Source organism: Netta rufina (genome assembly GCF_964035555.1).
Source record: "Netta rufina genome assembly, chromosome: 7".
Taxonomy (NCBI): Eukaryota; Metazoa; Chordata; class Aves; order Anseriformes; family Anatidae; genus Netta; species Netta rufina.
This window is the reverse complement of record NC_140130.1, coordinates 12528424-12554699: the sequence shown is the minus strand read 5'-3', so window position 1 is coordinate 12554699 and position 26276 is coordinate 12528424. Positions and strand designations below refer to the sequence as shown.

Genomic DNA, 26276 nt, shown 5'->3' with positions numbered 1-26276 from the left:
GAAGTCCTTAGGTACCTTGTGGCCTGTGAAATGTTGGCTGCAGGAGTAGCTATGCAGGACTGTTAGTTTCTGCTGAAATTACATGGTTGAGCGTCTGATAATGAAAAATAACACACCAAAGAAGGATCTGATTTAGAGGTTTGGTAAAATCAGTTAGAAAGATAAGTGCTTAAATCTGACTTCCTACATTCCGCCTCTCTTATGACTCCACAAGTAAGGATGGGTCAGAAATATTTGGGGCATAGCTTTTCATGTGCAAAGTCTACTATTTTTCAGTTACAGCAAGTACTACTACTTTCCGGCACAGAGGAATAGTTTTCCTAGGTGTTACTTTACTATATTTAATTTAGATTTGCATAAGTGATTCCAGGATATGTTCTGCTTCCATCATACTTATGGAATGACTTTAGATCAACTTACAATCAGAACATTTTTTTGCATGTTTTCAAATACTTCCGAATAACTGTGTCTCATTCTCTTTTTCTCAGAAAGCCTTTGGGTGTTATCCTGTTTTCTTATGAAATTACTTGAACCTGTTTCTGTGCATTGTGGAGTTTGATTGGTTTCTCATTATCTTGTACAGAGGTTGTTTTACAGGTGTAGCTGCTGAGGTGGTAAAACACTGCATCTTCTGCACATTCTCCATTATGGCTGCCTCGCTTTCAGTTTCTTCCTGAGCCTAGATCAAATGCCCCCTGGCCTTAATGGGAATGATAACTGGTAGCTTCAGCTTTTTTCCATTTAAGGCTGTTTTTCCTATTCACTGGTATTCATTTGAGGCTTCTGTTTTTATGGTGTGGAGAGCACATGGTGGGCAGGGGTGGCAGACAGGTGAGCTGGGTTCCCTGCCCCTGGGACAGACTCTGTCTCTAAAGCTGAGGCTGGATGCAGGATACAGGAGTCATTTGCTGCCGCAACGCTCTCCTAACCTGATGTAGCCTGGGGGTTAGAAATGAGAGAGATTTCAGACAGACCACATCCAATAATTAACACCTAACTTTGAGGTCAGTTATTGCTTACTTGCATTTCATTATCGTGGAGTACTAGAAGCAGAGGGAGTTTTGGCAGTTATTTGCCAGTTCTTATTAATAAGTAATCACTACTGGGGATTGTGCTGGCTCATTCAGTAGATTTATAGCGCTGCACTGAGGCATGAGGCTGTTTCTTAATATCTGTTCTTTCTTTCTTCCCTAGCTCACCAAACACATAGCCTTTATTTAAACTTATTTTAATGAAGACTCATAGGTAAACCGTGTACAGGTCTGCTGTTTTGAAAGGCTTGTTAATAGTGGGGAGAATGGATGGTCCTGTAATGAAGTCATTTCAAATTTACCTCAGGGCTGGATGGACTCCAAAAAAATGAATTAGTCACATGTGTGGATGGATTTTGTTTTTATAGAGAATGATGGAATCGAGCCAGGTCTGAATATTTTTCTGCCAGTTAAAATATTCGGTAAAACCTCTCACGTGTACACCCATAATTAATAGCAGTGCAACTATTTTTCTTCCCATTGGGAACTCTTCATGGTTATGAGAAGCAGAAGATTGAAGGCAAGAAAAATGTTGCCTTGAAGCTGGCTCAGTCTTAGCACCGCTCAGTTATTAACAATGTCCCACTGTGGGGCTGCATGCTAGGAACGTGAGTCTCTGTCCCCACTCTGAGGCTTTCAGAAGACCTGGCCAGAGCTGTCAGGAATGGACAAATTCGGATTGTTTTTTAAATTATAGGTGCTACGTCTGATTTCCTCTGGGTTTGTTTGATTGTTGCATGTTCTCTTAAGGTGAGAATCTCTAGTAGATAGTGCAGAGAGAGCTTTCAAAACTTGGTAGTAAAATACTGGGGCGGGGATGGGGGGAAATGGGAACACTTGATTTAGATGGATTATTTTTGAAAGGTTAGGTGATTTGTATTCTATACTTTTCTTTATTAAAAAACATGCTTTTGTCCAGTACTAAGTCTTGATGTTTTGAAATCTAGAAAAGACTATGTTAAGTCAGAAATGAAATTTTTATTTCTGAAAAAGGAAAATTGAAGTTAAAGTGATGATCTCCTGCATGATCTTTTTCTCATGGGTCTTACAAAGATGTCTTCCTTCAGGCAAGATGAAGAAAAAAGCACCTAGGTTTTCAAGCATAACAGATAAACATTGGGCAGAACATTTCAGCTGTCTTGAACAGCAGAATCCCAGCATTTCAGTTCAGTTCTTCATGTTCTTTTAAAGATCTTCAAATTACTCATTTCTGACACAGCGCTAACATTCGTGTGTGAAACTGTGAAGTCATAGTCTCTACGCACTTAATTTTGATTAACTTTGTCTCAGCCTCTCCCTTTTTTGGAGGTGTTAGAAAACTAATTTTGAGGAGCTGAATAGTGTGTGGAATTTATTATTAGAGAGGTGGGAGGGAGTCATGCTCTGAAAGAAGCTCTAAATTGGGTAGATTTAATCCACAGCTGTGTTAATTTGGAATCACAGAAACACAGGCAGTGAGAAGCAGGGGTCATTTTATCTTAGTTGATTTACCTCTTCCAAGGCAGGATTACCTATATCTCTATTATGTCTGACAAGCATTTGTGCAAAACGTTTTTTAAATACTCTCAAATAGCAAAGGATCCACAATTGTCCTGCACATCCTACTGCAGCACATCACTTTGATATTCTTAACTGTAACACACAGGAAAGACCTGTCCAACGTTGATGTTTTTCTTTCAGCAGGATCATTCCGCAGTCTGTTTTTGCAAAGTGGTTTGAGATGTTCACCTGGAAAGTCCTTTAGAAGTGTACAATACTAGCATCTTTGTAGTATGCTTGCATCCTTAATTCATCATGACCTGCTTCTCTTAAGGGCTTTTATGAAGAAAGTATGTTATATCCTTTATTGGCAGTAATTTGAGAAAAATAGGCTGACTCATCGTGAAAAAATGTTCGTAGCATCAAAAAGACCTCCTTCTGCAAAGTGAAAGAAAAGTTAAAAGAAAGATTTATTGGTTGTTGTACAGGTCTGACTTGGAATTACAGTTCAAGTGCTATCACCATGAAGACAGACAAATGAACACAAACTGGCCAGCTTCAGTCCAGGTCAGCGTTAATGCAACCCCACTTACCATCGAACGTGGTGACAACAAGACATCTCATAAACCTCTGCACCTAAAGCATGTCTGCCAGCCAGGAAGAAACACGATTCAAATTACAGTCACAGCATGTTGTTGTGTAAGTACATTGAGCTTGCGGCTGCAGCTGCTGATGCTGACTTTGCTTTTTAGTGCAGTTTGCAAATGTTGCCTTAGCTGAAAAAGCCTTCCTCTCATTTTTTTCCCATGGATTTTTCTGATAAGGTGCTTGTTTAATGGTGTTGACACAGGCAGAGTACTAATACTGAAATTTTTGCTGCAGAATTACTGCAGAATATAGTGCTGTCCTTCTGATATATTTGTAAGGACTTGGGGACTAGGGGAGAATGGGAGTTTGATCTTCTAGTTATTTAGTGTGTAACACAGTGGTTGAAGGATTTTAATATGGAAGCAGACTGTGGTAGTGTGGAATGTTTTCCAGTACTAATTTCATTTACTTACCGTATCAAACTGCGATTGGTTTGACATGATAACATCAACCCCATCATCACTGGTGGTGGTGATGATTTTTCATAAAGACATTAAGGTTAAAAACTTGTATCCCATGGTTCGGTGTAGATATGCAGCTTTCCTTTTTCTCCTTTTCTGTGGTGTAGATGATCTCGGGGGCAAGTCCTATATTTTTAATGCAGATTGTTGCACACATTACAGTTGGAGCTGTTAACTGTTCTGTTGTCACTGACAAGAAAGCAAGCTTCTACCTCTCCCAAGGTCACAGAGTGAGGCACTTTGACAAGAAGGCTTTCACCCATTTTGCTTTACTTCACATTGATGTTTCTCTACATAGTACCATTTATCTGTTGTCTAAGAGCAGGGGCAGCATCCTGTGAATCCACAACAAGCTCTTAGGACTCTGTTGGGGAAGAAGATGCAGTGAGTTCCAATACATCAGTAGCAAATTGTGCAACTTCTGACAGAGTCGAAGGGCAGGTAGGGTAGGCTGTGTCAAAGAATCCAGAATCAGATTTAAGAATAAGTCTTGATGTCAGCGATGAAATACATCAGCCCACTTTATTCTGAATATTAAAAAGAAAATGCAGAATATCTTTACTTTTTTTTTTAAAGCTGTTACATAGGAATGTGCACTCTGGGAGCAAAGAACAAAATACTGTGTAGTGCTCAGTATATCCCTAAGGGCATGTATGCACTCAGCAGAGCAACACCAGCTTTCATATTTATGCATTAGATTCTTATGAAGCTATGCGTCCAAGGGAGCAGTGTAACTCTGTTCAGCAGTATATGTAGCATATGTGTTTGGTTCTTGTGGTAACAAAATTCATTCTCTTTCAGTCACACTTGTTCGTGTTGCAATTAGTACACCGGCCATCAGTTCGCTCCGTGCTTCAAGGTCTACTAAAGAAACGCCTCCTCCCAGCAGAACATTGTATCACTAAGAGTGAGTTTTGTTTTTTGTGTGGGTGATGACTTTCCAGAATCCTACGTTCAATTGTGATAAGCTATTTCTGCACCAGATTTGCTTGCTTGTTGAAAACTTTTAGCTGCACTGTCAAGAATTTCCAGAACGCCACATGCATAGATGAAATCCTTGGTATACCGAAATGTTGAGGGCTGTTTGGGTGGGGGTAACAAAGTTCCAAAAACGCAGGTTTAATCCCTAATGACATCTCTTCCATCACAGGAGGATGTCTGTTTTTCACCCCATATCTGTTTCTCACTGACTCAAAATCGTTGCACGGAAAGATCCTTCTTTATTCATTTTGGGCTGCTTTAAGTGCTTGCATGGCACTTCTTATAGTTGAAGATACAGCTGAAACACGTGTGTGATGGTTTGCTGTAAAGGATAGCATTCTAAATGACACAAAATAGACTTACGTGAACAAATTGTCCATTAAAGTGTCCTTTAAAGATTGAAGTGTTGGTCTGCAAGATTTCTACATCAGAATTTAAAGTACATGTGTATTTTCTCACACATATGCATACCTTCTTCCTAAACAGTAAAGAGGAACTTCAGTAGTGTAGCAGCATCCTCTGGTAATGCGACACTAAACGGGGAAGATGGAGTAGAGCAAACTGCTATTAAAGTGTCTCTGAAGTGTCCGATCACATTCCGGCGGATTCAGCTCCCAGCAAGGGGTCATGATTGCAAGCATGTACAAGTGAGTAGATGCCAGTGACCTGGCAGTATTCTTTCAGCCACATGTTGTTACCTTTTGCTTGGTTGTTGTAAGAGAGAGAGATTAATGAAATGGGTTTTCTTTTTTTTTTTTTTTTTTTTTTTTTTGACTATCAACATAAATAACCAAATATATATGCTTAGTGTAGAGGGAGAAAGTAAGTTACTTGGTTTAGGTTTTAGTTCTAGTAGGGTTCTTTATGGCAGTTGTACTTTTGTCTGACTGAATCAGTTAATACAGTATTTTCCCCTGATTTCCTCTTTTTTGTTGTTATTTTCTTTGTTTCTTTCTGATACGTAGTGCTTTGATCTGGAATCTTACTTGCAACTGAACTGCGAAAGAGGAACTTGGAGGTGTCCAGTATGCAAGTAAGTGCAACCATCCTACATGAAATGCAGGTGTAGATGATTTGACCAAATTCAGATCATATTTAAGGTTATGAAGGAAAGATAATGGATTTGGAAGGGAGAAAATGGGAAAAAAAAAAAGATTTATTACATTTACTTTAAGTCCCAAGAGAATTGTAGTGATATTGCATGAATTCAGGGAACATCCTGGATTATTTTTTTTTTTTGAAATTCTGAAACAGTTAACAGTATATCTTCTCACATATATATCTCACATCATACATATTCTCACATCTCAAAATACATACTCTGCCAGCTCTCATCAGGCTATCATTGTATTGTGTAGAGTTCAAAGGAAGCTCAAATATTTGCAGTGATAAGGCAGATATCTACATAAAACTAATGAACTGGGAATTGGTCTTCCTGCAGATTATGAAGTATAAGCAACAAGGAGATTGCAACATGCCATAATAAAAGGATGGGTAGCCTATTCTGGAGTTAGTTTTGTATAATTTTCATGTTGTAATGCCCAAATTAATGAACTTCAAATACATAAATATTAAAAAGGTCGGCATTCAGCTGAGCCTGATGGTGTAAGGATGCCAGATAACTGTCTTAAGTACTGTGCTTTGAGTCACATAGGTATGCAGTGAATAGCTGTGTTCAAGCAGAATGGGAACTTTGGAGACTGCATCATTTTCCAGTACGTAGGTAGGAAATGAAGTTGAATCCTCCAAAGTCAATGTCAAGTGTAAATTAAGGTGAGGGCAGAAAGCAGGAAGGATTCTACTTCACAATAAGGCTGATTTTAAGAAGGTAAAATATTTCCAAGAAGCGGGGAATACAAAAGTTTGAAGTAACTGCCTAAAGAAAAATAGGGATACCTTGGCATACCTTCAGCCTTACGTTTTGACCAGAGAGCTACTGTACTGCAGAAGAAACAGAAAAAAAAATGCTTTGAAGTGGTCACAGATGACTCATCCTTACATTTAAGTGAGCAGAAAGACTCAGAGTGTCTGCAAGCCTGTTCAGTGTCTGTAACCTACAGTCCACAGGGTTACAAGTTTGTTACAGCCTCAGCTGAGGAGCCAGTGCTCTTTAGCTCAAGCATCTGTAGCTGTAGCAACTTGCAAGCATCTCTGCAAGTCTCCAGTTGAATCCCTGTGTCAGCTAATGTTAGCTATATACAGAAGTGGGGATTGTCCATTTTATCTGCTTCTGAGAACATCACAGGCTTGAGATGAGCTTTTTTCAATGAACGTCTGTGATTCATAGCTATCCTAAGGTGCAGATGCTTTCTCTGAACTACCTGAACCTTTTCAGTGTTCCAAGTTTGGCTAAAAATCAGAGTAGAATATATTAAAGATACTGGTTGCTTCTTAATTTACATATTAGCAGATTCAAGTCAAAATGTTCATCCTGTTCCTCTAAGTCTGAGCACCTGTATGTAAGAGCATCTGCATTCAGATCTTAGTGCCTACATAACTAAATCATTTCTCATTCGGTTTTGTTCTGTCCCCATCTGTGCTGGTGTTAAGTAAAACAGCTATACTATGTAGTTATTTTGAAGACATATTACAGTGTAGCTCAAAAAAACAGCAAAGATGCAATTTGAAAAAATAGTAGTTCGAGGTGATGATCACAGGAGAGATTTGCTGTGTTTGAAACGACTATAAATCTGAAATACAATTCAATAAAAACAACAATTTAAAAGATGCAAAGAGTTTGTGGATACATAGAAATGCAGGTATCCTTCTTTCATATATTTGGTGTTAAAATCTATTGTCCTGGTATTGCAGATGTAAAACTGAAACTGTTTGTCCGATGTCATTATTAATTATGTGTTAGAGATAGTAAGTTCGTGGATCCCAGTCTGCTGATTTCATCACTAACCTATCCTTCTTCCATCCTTCTTTCCAACACATGCAGAGATATTCTAATACGGAGGGATGGTTGTTTTCTTTTTTTTCTTTCCTAGTAAAACCGCTCTGCTGGAGGGCTTGGAGGTTGACCAGTACATGTGGGGTATTCTGAATGCTATACAAAAGTAAGTGAATTTTCTGATATCCAAGACTAAGTAATTAGGAGATATGTTAATGAATGCTGAGACAGTCATGCCAAAATAGAACTTAGTGATTCAACTTGAGTGTTCAGTTTCATGGCTCCTTGGTGGTGCTAGCAATATCAGTGAGTATAGCTAATGATAGAGTGAGTCAGTTTCCTTCTACTTAATAGATCTTCTTTGGGTCTTCTCTCGGTGATAGCCTCATCAGTGAAGCAGAATGGAGACTGAGAATGGAGGATTAAATGTTTTCTTGTATTTAGAAGTAGTCCCGCTGATTCATATAGAGTAGACCACAGATATGCTTGGATTTCATTGTGTGGATGAAAACAGGCATATGCTCTCAGAGTTGCCTTTTCTAAAACTTGCTTGCAGCACACACTTGGGGAGTGAAAGATCATGAGGTTGTATACACGAGAGCATTTCAGAACAATTATTACCATGCGGTTCCTTATGAAAATTTCAACAGAAATGATAGGAGGAAAAAAAAAGAGCAATTTACATGATAGAATTCTCACATTATTTTGCAGCTCAGAGTTTGAAGAAGTTACCATTGATCCAACTTGCAGTTGGAGGCCAGTCCCTATAAAGTCAGATATTCACATCAAAGATGATCCAGATGGTATTCCCTCAAAAAGATTTAAGACCATGAGTCCAAGCCAGATGATCATGCCGAATGTGATGGAGATGATTGCAGCTTTGGGTCCTGGGCCGTCACCTTACCCATCCCTCCCACCTCCTCCAGGAGGCAACAACTCCACTGAATATGGTAACCAAGGTTAGTTTTACATCCTTGCGCACTACAAGTTGTCACTGTAGAAGTCATGGTGCAGTCATCGTTGTGATCCGGTTATGTCTCTGCATCTTTTCACGAAGACTCATAAGGGAAGTAAAATGTATATGGCTGCTGTTCTGAACTTCTGCATTAAACTTTTCATTTAAGATTCATCTGGTTAGAGGAAAATGTGTTCTAGTAAGGAAATCGGTGATTGTTGAATTTCTTGCCATGTGGTGCTCCCTGAATCAATGGACACTGTATGTTCCCTTATGTATTCATGGCTTGCCACAGTATGCATCTCTCTTTGTCTTTTCTGTCCATTTTCCTTCTGTCCCTCTATTCAAGGAAAGGCTTCTGATGCTACATTAGTTACAAAGCAGCGAACCTGACTCATTAATCCTGCCACTTGGTCCACCAAGTTTAACGTGTGGCCAGATGGTTAACATGTCATAGGCTGCCCAGAAAGTGGGTGATTTTTCAAGAACTTGTAACTGCTTTGCAAGCACCTTGGCATTAGAAAATGACTTCTGAGATCCTGTATCCAGTGTTGCCGGTTTGAGAAACGTGGAACTAAATCCAAGCAGTGGAAATACTTCTTAAATGACTGGTATACTGTGAATAACTAAATTAGTGACAATTCTGAAAATATGAAACCAGAGACTGTTCCTTTTGCATGTAATGTGATATGACTCAGTTCAGCTCTGAGAAAAGACCAACTGTTCACACCATCAGAATCCCCAAATTGATTACAAGGTGATATATGTGCTTTTTGCAGGCATCTGAAGAAAAATGTCGCTTGCATGCAAAATATGGTTAATTTGCTCCAATGACTGCAAAACTGATGACAGATGATAAAACTTTTCAGGTTTTCAAACAGATGAATGATTACTATAACAAAGCCAAGAGCATTGAATCACAATTTTTTCTGTATTTAAGTAGGAGTGAAATGCAGTCAGAGCATGAGAACAGACCATCTTTCTTCATCATCTCTCTAGCTCTTTTACTTGGAAATGGACACAGTAGTCAAGTAAACTGGGTTGTAGGGTTTGTTTAGCAATTGCTGCCTAGACTGTTAGTTCGCTCCCATCCCCTGTAGGTCCTGTAAATCCTTGCGTACACTACCTCATAGTTTCATTCTCCATCGGTACGTGTGGTGAAACTTAGTGTTTAGAATTAGGTAATGTCCTCTGATTAACAGTACTCTACAAAAAATAATAGTGTTATTACTGCCGTGGTTTATGTTTGTTTATTTGGTTATGTCAGTAAGTATACTGAAGTATATAATTTGTAAATATAGCGAGAACTTGGTAATACAAGACCTTGTGCCAGTTCCCTGCTATTAATTTTTCCTGAGAAGCAAGGCAAGAGCAGTTACGTTCTGTGAGACTTATCCAGTTTGCAGATTAACAAAAAGAGAATTAGTAAGGCTCTGCGGTATTTACATGACAGATCAAAGTCCGACTTCTCTGAGAAATACTCTTACATGGCTAATGACTTCTATTCCTGTGAGATTAAACTTCTGCTTATGAAGCTGTGCTGAAGAGCCAGTGATGCAGCTACTTGAATTTGTTGAACTCCCTTCTTGACTCAAGCATTCAAAGCTGCTGTACTTCAGCTGAGAAACCTCAGGCTCTCCGTGCAAGCTGTAAAGCTATTCTGTTATTTCAGAGTTCAGCATCATCCAGTTTGGTCACTTACATGAAATAGCTTCATGGCTTTAGTTCAGTTTTGTTCTTTGTAGCAAACAAACCACCAGAGTCAGAATCTCAGGTGGAAGTGTTAACAGAGGGATCAGAACAGAAAAGAATATGGAGACTAAATTCCCTGTACTCTGATACATGCTTACTTAAGAATTAAGGTGACACTCATAGGGCTGAGGTGGAAGTGATCAAAATGTTCTGGTAATGGCCATACAATATTTGTTGTGAAGATCAGCAGAAGGCCCCAGGCTTTTTGCTAAATGGTAAATGTGTCAGAGTTAAATCCAGATCATTTAGTCTGAATTGATGTGGGATTTTGGTGCTTCGAAGAACATAATTTCTGTCCAAAGTTAGGTAGATTTCAAAAATTCACTAATTTTCATTACAAAAATGCATATCCACAGGCTGAAACACTAAATACAGTGAGGCAATTTGTAACTCTGAAAATGAGAATAGATATGTTTCCAGAAGGGAAAAATTGATTATGTATTTCCAGACAGTCAAGTGAATTTTACTAGGTTTCTTGGGAAGGAAGCAGTATTACCTCAAAAATCTCAGTTAGACAAGAAGGCCTCTTCTGCATTATCTTAATGGAAATTGCCTGTTTATACTGAAGAAGAGGAGGTAAAAAAGATGCTGTGCTATGAACTGGTACTGTGGCAACTTCCTGATACCGCTCTGTCAGTTAGCTTCATCAGAAACCGAAGCAATACTACAGTCCTACTGAGGGCATAGAAACGTAGATAAAAATAACGCAGGTGTCCTATATATAATTTGTGCTTGGGCAGTGAGTCACAGTTTCACTGTGATACTTCCAGATGCAAATATTCCATAGAGTTTAATATTCCTTTGACTTTTTGTCTTGCTTAAGCAGTGACTGAACAGTTGTTCAGTGTCAGCAGTTTTCAATGAGTTTTAAAACGAACGTGAACTGCTACAGTGAATCCTAATACTCTTAGCGGTAGCCAGTATTTGAAAGTCAAATGACATTTTTTCCTCCCTATTCTTCCAGCTGCCTCTTGGAATGGGGAGTGCAACATTGCCACCACATTCGGCATCTGTTTCCCCATGCTATGCAAGGAGGATGTGGTACTGCACAGCTTTTACAAGAGACTCTGAAAAGTCAGTGTCAGGAAAAAAAAAATCATACGTATAATATCTGTTTCTCTTCTAGGCAACAGTTACCAAGGTCATGGTAACTTTGATTTTCCACACGGGAATCCTGGTGGAACGTCTATGAACGACTTCATGCATGGGCCCCAGCTGTCACATCCCCCAGACATGCCCAGCAGTATGGCAGCTCTTGACAAACCTCTGAGTCACCCCATGCAGGAATCTGTAAGTAATGGCGCTGAAGACGTAGAACGTTCTTTGTGGGAGTAAGGAGCAATCCTCAGGACTTTGTGATCTGCTCTTACTTCTTTGGGGATTCCTAGCTTTGGCAGTTCTTGAAATAGAATAGCCCTGAGAAATGCTGTCAGAGATGCCATTTTTAAGTTTTGGCCTTTTCAGGTTTGTGGAGAGACATTCTTGAGGTTTTTTGAACTGTTGTTTAAGCTTGTTTACCTGAAAGAGACAACCTGGCTCGGTGTGCTTGTGTTAATCATTGTGCTTTGCTGTGACACCTAAAAAGACTAGCGTTCATTCCCTGGGCCAGCAGAGTCTGTGAATACCCATCCTCAGCAGACAGCTTGTAAGACATTCACTGACTTCAAAGTAGGGACAGTATCTTCCCTGGCTTTGTCCCTGAGGGCAAAATTTGCATCAAAGTATATTGAAAGAGAATTCTACACAAGTAGAATGAAAGGCACCTTTAGGCTTTTGGGAATAGGACAAACCTGTAGATTTCAAGGAGGGATGCTGCCACTGGTCTGAGGGTATATCAATGTAAGAGATGTAAAAAATGGAAGTTCCTCAGGTCTCAGTTGGAGAGGCAGAAATGTGTTAGAAAAACAGCTTGCTCAATACACTAAGGGTTATATACAGAACTTTAAGTTCTGTATATAATGGTTATATACAGAACTTTATGTCCAGAAAATGTAGTACTGCACCAACTAGGTGATAGAAAAGCTACAACCAGAATTTAATTCTTAGGCATGGCTAATCACCTATTTTAACTCTGTGTGGTGTGTGTGTGTGTATTCTTTTATATTCATTTAAGTTACAGGGCAGGGGCTGTATAGCATACTGCACAGGAAGGATGTTTAACTTGATAAGTCATCTGTGCCATGTCTTTAGTGAGTACTAGAAAGCACAATTTCAAAATGTAATGAGGAAATGTGGTAGCAGATGCTTAGCAAAAGCCTACTCAGTCAATGTCTCCACTAGCTGGCAGTGGGTTTTCCAAGGAGGATGGTGAGAAATAGGAAGGGAGCAGAGAGAGAGTTCTTAGTATAGCTTGGAGTGATCCCAACTAAGAAGATGACTGTCTGCAAAGAGTCCAGAAACTGTAACAACTTTACCACATAACAGGCTAATAAAGGACAGAACAAGCACGCTGTAAATTTAATTTTACTTCGGCAAATTTCACATACCGAGTTTAATGAGTAGTCTGAATTATCTGCATCAGAACCAACCGTACAACAGTGAGGATAACTGTTACCAATCTGAACCACTCGCACACAGCTGCTGTCCTTTGAATCAATGCCACAGGGAATTCTTCTGTGCCTCCCATTACATGACACCTACATCTCCACTCCATCAGTAACTGCTTTACCTTTGCTATAGTAGCTGCCCCGGTGAAGTTTCTGAAGTGGTTGAATATGAAAGTGAAGAATCTGTGGCTTTCTGAAAATTGGACTCCTTACAGATAATAGCAAAGTTAAAAGCTGCTCACAGCTATACATACTGCAGAATTATATTAACATTTGCCCAAATCCCCTCTTAGATTTTTGGTTCTGTGGGCCAGTCTGTAGCAGAACTAATACGTGCTTTTAATAGCTGGCAATTAAAGTAAACCTTTGCCTCACTTCTCCCTCATCTATCGTGATATGCAAGGTATGCTGTTTGGGAAAGGGAAGTGGCAGGCTCCATCTGGTTTATGTCACTGGGTGATTTTCCCTAGTAAGTATCAGTTTTCAGGTCTAGTAGCACAAGGGAGTTAGACTGACCTTGCCAATTTGGCCATGCAAGTCTTTAGACCACATTTGTGGACTCCTTAGTTAGTACTCCTGCTCAGCTTTTTCAGTATTACAAAGTCTCTGCTTTCCTTCTTCTATTTTTTCCTTCTTGCTCTCTTCTCTCTCAGAAATGAACTGTTGGTAGCAGACTCGAGGAAAGTCACTTTAAAATTTCTGCTTTTAGAGAAACACATGCCATTAACATACTTCTGAACTGCGTAACTCAATGTCTTCAGACTGACACCTCTATATGAAAGTAACTATAAATCACATTACATAATTAAACTAAGGTTTCACAATGTTGTCTGTACTCTTGTCTGGCTTTCTGTTTTTCTTTTTTACACATACAAGATATAGTTTGTTTTCATCTACTATTCACTTTGTCTGTTTCATGTCCAAAAGGCAAGTCAGGAGATGTCTGGTCCTTCTAGACCAGAGGTCTATTTCTAACTGAAATCGATTCGAGCTGAATGCTGCTGAGAAAGTTCCTAATTTTCCCATTCTGAAGATTTATGTGGTAGCCTGCTCTCATATAATAGTAGCAGGAAGAGTTGGTCACTCCAGACACACTCTGTAGGTCACTCCAGAAAATGCAGATGTGTTTCTCCAGTGTAGATAGGGCTGGGTAACAAAGGGCTGGATTGTCAGAACCATCTTCTGTCAGCACTAGCAGTCCACTCTTATGAGAAGAAGAATCTGAAACATAGCTAGACATAGCTATGTTTCATAGCTATGTCTATTACTTCTATGTAAACATAGAAGTAATACCCAGTGTAAAATGCTTTGAGAACTATAGAACAAATGTTTGCACTATGTTAGTGCAAGACAGCTGTCACAACTGCATTTTTTATGTTCTCAGAAATTGTGAGCAAGTTTTAAACAAGAATTCAGAATTAATTCTAGCTTATTGTTTACTGAAGACAGTGTAAGAAGTGGTACATGACTGAGCAATGGATGATCAGGCCATAGTTTCATATAAACATTAAGGTGTTAGGGAAAGAAGTCATCCCTCTTCTTTCTGTTTTCACTTTTCCTCTCTCACACACCAACAGAAGTTACTACAGCCATGAAATGATCTGGATAATGTTACTGACATGATGGAAGACTAATTCAGGGGGAAAACAAAGAAATCAACTTCGATATACAATAGTTCCCCAGTTTAGTTCACTGCATATCTGCAAGGATGCATCTGATGTCAAAGGAAAAATGTATCGGAAGAGTGGCAGAGAAGAGCAGCAGGGCAGGATGGCATCTTTCAGTGGTTCTGCCATTTAGCTCAGCTTAAAGAGTTAGTAAAACTGTGACCTCTGGAGTGGAGAGATGTATAAACAATTGACGTAACCTTCTGATCTTTTTTCACTATCAATTTTCTTCCAAGATGAACGGAATATTGTTCTTCAGCCTGCAAGTCCCATTGTTCTACATCTCAGCACTCCTAGAGGTCACTCTTAGCCTCGTAAAGAGTTGTGTTGTTTTGTGCTATTAAACAGAAGATGTAGTTGTGTGTGCTATAAACTTTCCTTTTACAGTCTGTAAATGTTTTAAGAGTGCCACAGTTTACACTCCAAAAAACGACTCCGGAATTTCCTTGCCGTGTAGGTAAAGGGAACTTGGTTAGACTCAGCTTTCATAAGGTAGGTTAGTGCTTTTAAAATAAAACAAGGAGAGTTGTAGACACAAGCTGAAGATCTACAGGTTGTATTGTTCAGAGTGGTTTTGTACCAGTGCAAACTTACCATTAGTTAGCTGAATACAAATGGAAAAAGGTTGACGTTCTGAGCTTTTTGCTTTCTCCCTGGATGAATAGAACGCTGTCAGGCAGACTTTGAACCTGCAGTGCCTGTTTAAAAGCAATATCCCTCAGTCTTGTAATGAACAATTACTGCTTATCCAACAGTTATCTTCAGGGCCCAAGATACTGCCTTATCAACTAAATACTTATGTCATGTTTACCTATGTTTACCTATGTAAAAGTATAGAATTTCTAACCTGTTTATGTTTTGAAATATGTCTGAAAACATATGAATGCCTCTTGATTTAAGTGATTATTGTTGTTAACATATCAGTGTGACTCTTGCCTTGTGCATTTGGGGATACATTTATGAGACATTTCAAGGTGATCCTGTTTTATTTTGTTTTCTGGAAACTGCTTTCCCACTTAAGCAACACTGTCTTAAATTGCTTTTTACTTTTTGTTAAGTTTTCTTAATTTGCACACTTTCTGTTGCACGTGTCCTCAATGAACGAAGAAGGAAACGATACCATTTGGACAGACGTCTACTTTCGCTCGGACTTTTGCAAAGTGTTTAGGCTGCAGATTTATTTACGTTAAGCTGTGGTCTATGGGCAGATTTTGCACAAGTTTACCCATAAGGTAACAACGATGATGTTACAGAATACCTTTCAAGTAGTCCAGCTGTGACCCTAATGGATTGAAGAGGGTGCATCAGTACTTGAGAACAGTTATTTTAAGCTCTCACATGGGGAAGAGCCCCCAGAACAACATTACATGTAGAATCCTGCTCGTTTACATTAACTTGCCTACCAAACTATTGGAAAGGATCTCCATGTAGCCAAGTATGAGTGTCCCAATGCATCAATGTTCAGATGTCAGTTTTCATGAGAGTGGAGAAATGTTTTTTTAAAAAATGCTTGTTTCTGTGATTTTTTCTTTTAAGTTTTGTGGGAACGTTTTTATTAAGTTTTGTAATAACCTCCCTTTCACTTTCCAAAACTGAAGATTGAGGTTAAAATAACCTTGCAGTTTACAGTGATATGAAAGGGTCAATGCTGACATAGCATTTTGCTAGTTTCTGTTGGCTTGGCTGGATGAATTTCATGCTGTTGTTGTATGTATCTGTTCTTTTGTTTCAGCTCCACTTTGTGGCAATATGTAGCATTTCTCAAAAAATGTTTACATTTTTTGCTTCTCCATATACCCAATTAACATGAGACAACCGGTTCTGAGGCATTCATACACTTCTTTCTCATGGCACCATGGTCAAGTCCCAGAGTCCCCTAGCATTAAAGGTGACATGCAGCAGAAGGAAAAATTGGGCTTGTGCATTTTTGTTGCTTCTCTGTAATGTGAGAAAGATTTTTTTTTTCCACCATCCTTCCCTAATAGGGTTTGGAATATGTATACGGTTTGGTAGTATATTCCCCGTAGCAAACATAAAAAAAAATACTAAGGTTTTGCTAGAAAACTTACCCATGACATGAATTTAAAGTAAAAATATACTATGTAATATGGTCTGTGCTAAGTTTAAGCTAATGCACAGTACTTTTCAGTCAGGCAGGATGTCAGCAGGTACGCAGCCACCTCCAGCAGCTCTTCTGGTGGTTGGAGAGCTTTGCTAACTGAGCCCACTTGTTCTTTTCAGCCATCAGAACTCATGACTATCAGCTAAGAAAATCTGCAGCCCTTATAAGGCATATTGCATTCTGAAAAGAAGGAGGGAAAAAAAAAAGGGAGAGGAGGAGTAGGGAAGGGCTGGCATTTGCCAGATGTTTATAACAAGCTGAAACAAGAATAGGCAGCAGCGTCAGGCAAGCTACCCAATAAAGAATCCAAGCAGAAATTATGCATTTTCTCAGTTAATCAGTTTACTGGCATGGGGATCATTATTCAACAAATTCTCCATCCATTCATGGAAATTTTTTTTAAGGGAAAAGCTCTGCCTTGCTTATGCTGAGCAGTGCCCATTAGCCTCTTCCCCTCCTCCTTGGGGTTTGTTATTTTGCACGGTCACGTCAAGTTTCCCACATCACAACGAAGCAAATGCAACAGCACAAACCCAACATGTTTATTTCCCCTTTGCAGATAACCCTCAAAAAGCCGAAACATTTCCTCCGGCATTGGGATATGGAGCTTTCTTTTCCAATTGCGCTTTTTTTTTTTTTTTTTGTCTTTTTAATTCATTTACGTTATTTCCTTTTAACATGCGGTTACAGAGTCAGGCACCGCGAGCACTGTACCTTGTGGCCTCACTTTCTTTTCCTGCTTTTTTCCTCCTCCGCAGATCCCTCATCCCGGCAGCACTGATCAGTCCCATACTTCCATGCAGCAAGGTTTGCACGTCCCTCACCCCAGCAGCCAGTCAGGGCAGCCATTACATCACAGCGGGCCTCCCAGCCAGCAGTCCCGGCAGCCGCCCCCGGCCGCTTCTGGCAACCATCCACACAGTGACCTGACCTTTAATCCCTCCTCAGCCTTAGAGGGTCAGGCTGGTGGACAGGGAGCACCTGACATGCCGGAGCCCTCGCTGGATGTAAGTCTGTGTCATACTATCATCTGCCTGCCATAGCGTGTGCTTGACATGGCGGCGGGAGGGCGGGGGGGGCGCGGGGACGGGGAGCCGCTTCCACAGCACATGCCATCGTCTCATGCTTGGGTACATGGGTGTAGTCGCTGCCGCTGAGGTGACAGGGCGCTCCTGGCTTGCTGTGGAAACTTTTCTGTTGTAAGTAGCTGCATGACGTGCCAGCCGTATCCTCTTCCTAGCGTGAAGGCAGGTGTTCCTTGAGACAGCAGGTTGGGCACCTGCTCGGACAGATCTCCCCATCCTCCTCGTCACTGGACAGGGACTCGCGTGTGTGCAAGCCCAGGCCCTGCAGCCGCTGCTGTGCCCGGATAAGAGGAAGGAGGTGGCCACACACAGTCCAGGCTGGGGCTGCGCAGTGCCCAGCAAGCCACGCACTGGCCCCAGGGCGTGTGGCTGGGGGGTCCTCAGCAGGCCCACCACGCTGCTCCCTCAGCTCGCTGCGTCCCTCCTCTGATGTGCCACGCTGGCGTTGCGGATGGGAAAGTAAACAATGAGGATGTCTTCTGCCTCCGTAGCCAGGGTGGAGGGCAGCTCATGACTAAGCAGAGATAAGCCTGCTGTTAAGGCCAAAAGTGATGTGTCCTACCATCTGCTCCCTCCTGCTGGAAATGAGTTATCTGAGGCATCCTTCTGGTTAACCACCTACCTACCTCATAAAATCTAAATTTCTTAGCTAGGGCTAGATTTTCATTTGAGTCATGCGTTCCCGTACTTGTATCTTCTGTCTGGTCCAAAGTCTGCTGCACAATGTAGTTTTCTGAGAGAAGTGTTCACCTCTGTGCCTCAGATTTATATCTGTATTACTGTTGCTGTGTACGTGCATGTTCCCTGTCACACGACAGCACTGTGTCGTCAGGCAGCCTCGCAGAGGGGTGAGAGGGAGGAAGGGATGCTCCAGTCACTGCAAAAAGCTCTCTGTGGAGTAGCATCTGCCTGCTAGAGGGAGGCTGCTGCTCTGTCACATAGCGTGGTGACGGCCACATATATCCCTTGGGAGGTCAAGTGGCAACCAGAGGTCTCTGCCCTTAAGGACTGTAGGAGTAACATTAATAATAGGTGAAATAGTCTCATTTTTTTCTTCAAGTATTTAATTAACAAAGTATGGTGTTACGGGTCAGGCACATACTCCTGGGTGAAAAGCGAAGTAGGAAAGCCTGTACGTTTATAATAGCACTGTGGGTATCGCTGATGGAGGCATGCTGGACTCAATGGGAGACTGAAATGGTCTTAGCTGAACGAGGAGGCAAGTGCTGTACGGGGGGGGAGTGAGTGTAGGTCTTGGAAATATTATTTCAGCGGGTTTAACTTCTGGTGGCTGTGTTGTGGAACCAGGCTGAGCGAGGCACCATGTGGCGTTATCTGTGAGCTGAAACCAAGCTGGGGAATGCACCACAGGCAGCTGAGTCTGCTGCCTGCTGACACGGTTGTGATCGTTCACTAGTGCTTCAGTGTCATGCACTGTGGGGTTTAACCTGGGTAGAAGGACGCACCTGATACACACAAAGATGACTCACACCACACAGCAGAGGCCCGAGGCTCGCAGCCCTGGTTAGACCCCTGAAGGGTTCGCTTCAGGAGCACCGGGTGCACCTCTCCAAATTCTGCCAAGCCCAGCACATCCCCTGGTGTCTGCCCCACCCGTCTCCCCCTCCCTTCTGCTCCCGCTCAGCGTCCTCAGCTCCTGCTGCGCCCTCGGCTTTTCACTCAGCAGCGTGCCAGGCACCGGGCTACAGGGCCAGCTCTGGCTCCAGGTGGGCCCTGCCTTTCGCAGGCCTGCACGAGGGGATCTGGGAACACACTGGCATTCTCAAATACCCTTCTTCTTCAGAATTTCCACCCCCTTTGCCCTTTCCACCCCTTACACAGTGTTAAATTATGCCTTAATTAAAAAAAAAGGCTGATTCTGTTTTTTGTCCTAGTCCTAGAAACATTTTAATCCCAAATTTTTGTCATTGCTTCAACATATGAAATACACCCTCATATGAAATACACCCTCAAAACTAAAGACTTAATCCTTAGAGATACTGAGCATATTGTTTATAACTTTCACTTATCTAAAAATAAAACAGAAATCCCCTATATACAAGAATCGCATCTCAGAGGCATTATGATAGATTTTTAACAATTGAGCTGGAAAGATCTGTAGGATACATTCAGACATTTTTTTCTTTCTAAACATTTGGCGAGGCTGCCATTTTCTTTCGGTCTTCCACACTAGATATTCAGAAAAACTATGATAGCAGGTGAAGTGCATTTTGCCTTATCATTAGTCTAGTGCTATAACAACAGCAGTTTAGCTATGAATAAAAGAAAGAGGTGTTTTAAGAAAACATTCCTCTGGGACATTTTGTTTATGTAAACTTGGCATCTTTTTTTTTTTTTTCTAAAACACTTAGGAAGTAATAAACTTTCTTCTACATTTCATGTGTAGCTTATTTTAAAATTATGTTCATCCATTTAATGTTAGAAGATGAAGCTGCATTTTCAGAGGAGTAATAGAAGCATATAAATATAATATTTGCATGCTAAATGTGATGCAGTCAAGCTTTTAGTTTTATAGTATTTGACAACATAAAACAACTTAAGATGAATTTCTCATACCTACTGTTACATTTGTTAAATCAGTCCATGTTTTTCTGTCTTGGCCTCAACGCAACGCTGAATATAAAGGGAGCTTATTACAAACTCTTCCCTGTCATTTTTAAAATATGACACTTTTACTTTTCACCAAGCCCTGGTGAGATGCAGAATAAACCAGAAAACATTGCCTTTTACAAAATCTAGTAGTTAAGGTGTGCTTGTTAGCTGTCAGATCAAAAAGAATCTGAGTGATGCTTGGAAAAATGAATTTTTCTATTTGAAATACAGTATTTGTAAAAATACAAGTAGAAGAATCACAACTATTTTGATACTTCAAAATACTGTGGAGATCAGTGCATCTGCTGTTGGATGGGGTGCCGTGCCCCTGACCATTTAAAATGTCTCAGATTACATGTAATGGTTTAGCTGAGTAAACACTCCAAGTCCCCATCAACATCACGGAAAGAAATAGGACTCATCTACCTGCCTTGTCACTACTCACCCTGTATTCTTCCTTGGGGTTTTTTTTGTTGTTGTTGTTGTTTTGTTTTGTGTTTTTTTTTTTTTGTTTTTTTTTTTTTTTTTTGTTTTTTTTTTTGTTTGTTTTGTTTTTTGGGGGGGAGTTGTTTATTTTTTGTTCGTTTGTTTTGAGGGGTGTTTTTTTGTGTTTTTTTTGGGGGGGGGGGGGGGGGGGTAGGGGTGTTTTTTTGTTGTTGCTTTTTGTTTTTTTCTTTGGTTTATTTTTAGCCCTGGATGAGTTCTGGATCCTTCTGACTGCCCCAGAAGGGACGTCAGTGTGCAGAGGCGTCACAGGGTGACTCAGTGTATGAGGAAGGGACAGGGCTGCCTCTTTGTGTAAGGATGCAGGCATAAAGCAGTCACTGCGTGAGTCAGATCTGACTGGTGGTGTTGATCTGCTTTAAAGCTTAAATATGTTTTCCTGGTTCAGCCTTTTATATGAAACTAAGGTACATAACTAGCATTTATCACAAAGTTTTTTCCGCATTGCTAGCCAGGAAATAAACTTTGTTCATGGATGAGCTTTGTGATGGGGAAGTTGATTGAGAAACCCTCAATGAGATGATAATGTAATTCATAAGTAAAAATTGACTTGCACAAACCAGTGGATACTACATCATCCTAGGGTGTTAGGCAGGGATACTGCCTTCAGACTTATTTGGATATATTAATATGAAAGCCAGTTTCCAGGAATGTGTGGTGTTTAATCCCTCTTTGCACAAATGTATTTCTGTTACCTGTAATTTTCCTTTTATCTTTATATTTTATAGCTGCTTCCAGAACTCACAAATCCAGATGAGCTGCTTTCGTACCTGGATCCTCCTGACTTGCCAAGCAATAGCAATGATGACCTTCTGTCTCTCTTTGAGAACAACTGAAACTATGTGTATTCCCCCATCCCTTTCACTTGTTCACACGTGTGTGGCTGCACAGCAAGGAATCTTAACACTCCTTTTCCACAAAAGAAGAAAAAACTCACAAGTTGATCCAATGGTGCACTCCCTGCTTTCTTCATCTTAGAACTGCTTTTGTCAGCTTCAAAAACTGCGAAAGTGACGGGAGAAAAAATAGACAAAAAATGCAGTAATCTCAGAGTCTGCCGTGCTACGCATCACAACGAAGCATAGACAGTTGTGCAGCTATTGGAAACCCCGTTTGTTGTTCATCCTATAGAGAGAGAGTTCTGTGATAAACATAGTGTGAAGTATCTTGGCAAAAACCGATCTTGGCAAGGGAAGAAAAGGCAACAAAATGGAACTGTCTTTAATTGACCTGTCTCAGAGTGTCCTTCCAACGCATGTTCTTCCATTTTTTTGAAACTGTATCTCCCTCCACCCCACTTCCCCTCTGTCCCCCTCCAACCACAGGTTGGTGTTGGAGTATTTGTCCTGGCTACACACAAAAAGCAGAACACAAACACATTACAAAGCTCCAAAAAGCACAAATCATACAGTCAAGTGGCAAAGATAGGGAAGACATACAAGCCCATCAGAGGGAGACAGCAGTTCAGTAAATAAGTCTTCAGTAACAGAGTCCTGAGCATCTCCAGGCTGCAGCCGCGTGTGTTTGGATTTATAAAAGTGCAGGAATCTTAAACACCTCTTTGCAAAGGATTCCTCTGTTCAAACACACCAATTGGAAACACAGGAAAAATTAAAAATGTTTTCAATGTTTAGGGTTTTTTTGTGGTTTTGGTTTGAAATCAGTACTGTTTGTGGCTGCGCTAACACCCAGCTGTTGAGACTGTCGTAACTGGTCTTTTTGCCATGTATTCCATGGAAAAGAGAGGGAGGGGGGAATGCAAACCCAAATACTCTTGATTATTACCTACAGCCTCTGGCTTCCTGAGTGTTTGTGTCACTGTTTGTATTGCACAATACGTAGTAAGACAAGCTGGGTTGAAGGCAGATAGGAAATCATGGCAGGACAGGGGGAGAGTAACATCGCTATCTGCATAATTATTTTTAATAATCAGCTTGCAAAAAGGGCATTGAAATTGGACAGACATTTTACAGCTTCCTTTTTGTTTTGCTTTGTGTTCTGTTTTCATGACTGTTACAAATAATTCAGCCTTTTCCTTTTCTCCTCTTTCAGTCTTTCTTTTTTTTTTTTCCTTTTGTTTTTTTAACTTCAGCTGCCAGAAAGAGATTGTTCTCACGAAGGAATGGGCATGGGGAGAAAAAGTAACTTGGTAGAATGCTGCTGCCCTCAAGAGACCCTGATGCCACAATCACTGTCTTGCCCCTGTGATCCGTGCTTCTCGTGTGGTTGCTTCTCCTGCATGAGCTTCCTATTGCTTCTGTGCCCATTTCTGTGCTCTTTGTCTCTCTCTCTTATAAATTATGTACAGTAGCTGTGTAAGAAGTGCATGTGTGCCAACTTTGCCCTTGTGGTGCAACATTTCAGCTTTTGCCCACTGTACAGTTATTGTTTTAGTTTCTTTTTGTTACTAAAGCAAACTTGACCCTACTCCTTTCCTCATCCCAGACCCAATCTGATAACCTTTATTTGCTCGCCACAACGCGTTTTAAACTTAAGTGCCAGACAAAATTTTGTTTGTTCCTGTCTGACTCGATAGCTTCCTAGGCCTTTGTGTTTAGTTTGCAATGCTGTAAATGGCATGCTCTGTGCTTACAACTCTGGATTTGCTTTTCTCACCAAAGTCATATTTGTAAATTCTTTGCAGTTTTTGTTTTATTTTGCTCTTTGTTAACATTTCCCACTACTGCTGTACATGCGTCGTGATATATATATGCTAGTCAGCAGCACCTTGCTGTAGATATTAAAGGAAATGGCGGTTTAGTTCTTTTATTTTCCAGTAGGAGTATTGAATCTGTCAAACATATTATGTAGAGATGGTCCCACACTTATATTTTTCCTGTTTCAAGTTTTTTTAAGAAAGGCGCTGTTCATTATGCAAAATCAATTATTTTAAGAATTGCTATTGTAAATATCTTTGTGAATATTTTAGTATTGTCTTTGATAATATTCAACATTTTCATGATCTGGTTATACTTTTGCTGGTGTTTTTAAATACCGTGTCTGAAGAAAAATATGGGTCCTTTTTTAAAAAAGAAAATTGAGGGTTCTTTAACAGAATAAGGGAGATTTGTTGTTGGTTTGTTTTTTTTTGTTGTTTTTTTTTCCCGTTTTATTTTGATAAATTAGCCCAAATTTCATATCCATTTATGTGATGAATGAATTGATATGTCAGGCAGTACCTGGACAATCAGGGCCCAGCTCTGTCATGGAAACATAGTAAAAAGCGATTGCCTAGGGCAAACACCCAAAACCACCACCTAACCAACCAATGTTCACCGACTGTGTGGGTACTTGTGGGCTGGCAGTGGCAGGGGTTTTGTTCCTTTGCCCAAGTGAGCAGAACACCTAGGACCAGCTGTCTGAACAGGTAAAGATGCACTAAGGCAAGCAGCAAGCGTATAAGGTACCTTATTTATATCACTATGCTGGTGTTCCAGCCTTGGAAGCTGGTGCGCTCGAACACATAGGGATGTTGGCGGGTGGGGAGGGAAACAGTATAGTATATTTTATTCTGCTTAGAAGTGTCTTTTTTCTTATGTAGGCTTGACAACCTGTAGAGGATCTCTGCAGAATATTAAAGATACCTTGGTATAATACATGGTAATATGGTTGTGGTGTGGTGCTGCTATCACACAACTCCTAGGAAAGACCGTTCTTCAGTTACAGATGTGTTTTGTAGCCGTTTGACTGTAGTAGTTTTCCCCTGTATTTTTGCTGCATTGTTTATATAGTTATTGAAGTCGTTTGCAGGGGTGGCTAATGATAAACTGACATTATGCCCTTAGAGTTTTTCTTTCTTTCATTTTGTTTTGTTTTGTTTGTTGGCATTCTTTTTTTTTTTCAAGGGGGAGGGGGGAGTTTCTTAAGCCATAGGTTTTGGAATAAAGAAGATTTCTTGCTAGTTGGAACGGGTTGCTCAGATTTTTTAATTGATTTTATTTAATGTTCCACCCTCCATTGTTCCTGAGCAGCTGTGTTAGTCACCTGAAATTATTTTTCTCTTCAACACAACGTTAGTATTTTAAACCAGGTATGTTAAGGATTGACCTTTTGCTAACTGGTAGTATTTAAAATGTATCATTTGAAAGTACCTGTTGGAAAGAGTAAAGGGAAAAAACTCCATAGATATTAGCAATATGTTTGGAGCAGTGTTTGCATCTGCTTTGTACAGTAATAGAGCATTAAAGTGGATGATTGACATTTTTAAGCTTAGAGAAACATTTGGTTTCCGAGCAGAACTTAAGAGATAAAATATGATTTTTACCCATCACCCAAATGTTGGACATGTGAGACAATTTTAAAACTATGTCAGCTAAAATCAGGTACTGTATAGTGGATTCAGTATGAAAAAGCTTCTAAATGAAAATTTAGTTATTTTTTTATCTGTTCACTGCCATATTAAAGTTTAGAGAAAAAAAACTAGCAAATAGGGTAATCACAGTCATTTCTTTTAAAGCTTAATTATTATATGAAATTCCAGTAGTATTTTTATTCTTCTTTTTTTGTTTGTTTACTTTTTAATTGTTTCCCTATGGAAGTTCATCTGGGAAAGAACCCACAGAGATCTACAGTTCTGCTGCCAAGACATTATTATAGGACTGACAGATACACGCCAATGTCTGCAGTGGAGACTCAAGGGACATCTGTACATATGTAAATGACAAATAGAGACATGTTAACAGAAATGCATTCATTTTCCTTGGAATGTGCATTGTTTTTATTTCGCAGGAAAAAAAAAAAAAAGCTTGAAGCTCCATCTTATGTGGAAAATGAATCCTGTTTGTTAGCGTTTGTGGAGTCTCAGCATTTGTTTCACCTTCACTTCTGTAATATACTCTGATCCTTCGTTTTGTTTTGTTTTATCTACATGTAATATTTAGCTTACGTGTACTAGTCTATCACCTGTGTATTTTTAGGGTGCTACAGAAATAATGAAGAAGAATACGGGGATTAAAAAAAAAAAAAATTGTAACCAAATTCATACTTTGTACAATTTTTGATATCACGATCAGAAGAGAATTAAAAAAAAAAAAAAGTACAATCTGAAGTAACATGCAAAAACGGCCATTGTCTTTGTTTGTACATTGTATGTACAGTACAATGCAATCATTTCATACTTTAAACTGGTCAGAAAAAATAATTGTGATTTTTAGTCTTGCAAAACTGTATGTAGTTAGATGATGTGACAACCTAATATTTATCTAATAAATATGTATTCAGATGAAACCTGTATATTAGGTGTTCATGTGGTTATTTTGTATTTAAAGATCAAATTATTTGACTATTGCTAGACATTTATATACTCTGTTGTAACACTGAGGTATTCTCATTTGCTCATGTTAATTTTTTTCCTAAATAAATTTGCAAAATTAAGGTCTGGCTAATTGGAAGCTGCTTTGTAAATTTTCAGTTTCTTTTGAAATGCCCCACTTCCCCTACTCCCTCCCTGCTTCGTGTGTTAATTTGAAAGTTATTTGTACAAGATGCCACTTGTCAGGGAGCAGGACTTGTTACAGGAAGGGAAAAAGGTATGAACCAG

General features: G+C 40.0%; 1 protein-coding gene across 8 annotated transcripts in view; it reads left to right on the top strand.

Moving 5' to 3' along the window:
• The window catches only part of ZMIZ1 (zinc finger MIZ-type containing 1), a 345320-nt gene extending 319253 nt beyond the window's left edge, over positions 1–26067 (top strand). For all 8 annotated transcript variants that reach the window (XM_084290259.1, XM_084290257.1, XM_084290258.1 and 5 more), the window contains 9 exons: positions 2999–3209; positions 4421–4526; positions 5087–5247; positions 5566–5633; positions 7591–7659; positions 8205–8452; positions 11327–11490; positions 17294–17542; positions 21466–26067. In XM_084290259.1, coding sequence (XP_084146385.1) covers positions 2999–3209; positions 4421–4526; positions 5087–5247; positions 5566–5633; positions 7591–7659; positions 8205–8452; positions 11327–11490; positions 17294–17542; positions 21466–21573 — 1384 coding nt within the window. In that variant the 3' untranslated portion in view covers positions 21574–26067. The remainder of the gene's footprint in view (positions 1–2998; positions 3210–4420; positions 4527–5086; positions 5248–5565; positions 5634–7590; positions 7660–8204; positions 8453–11326; positions 11491–17293; positions 17543–21465) is intronic.
• Positions 26068–26276: the final 209 nt, after the last annotated feature.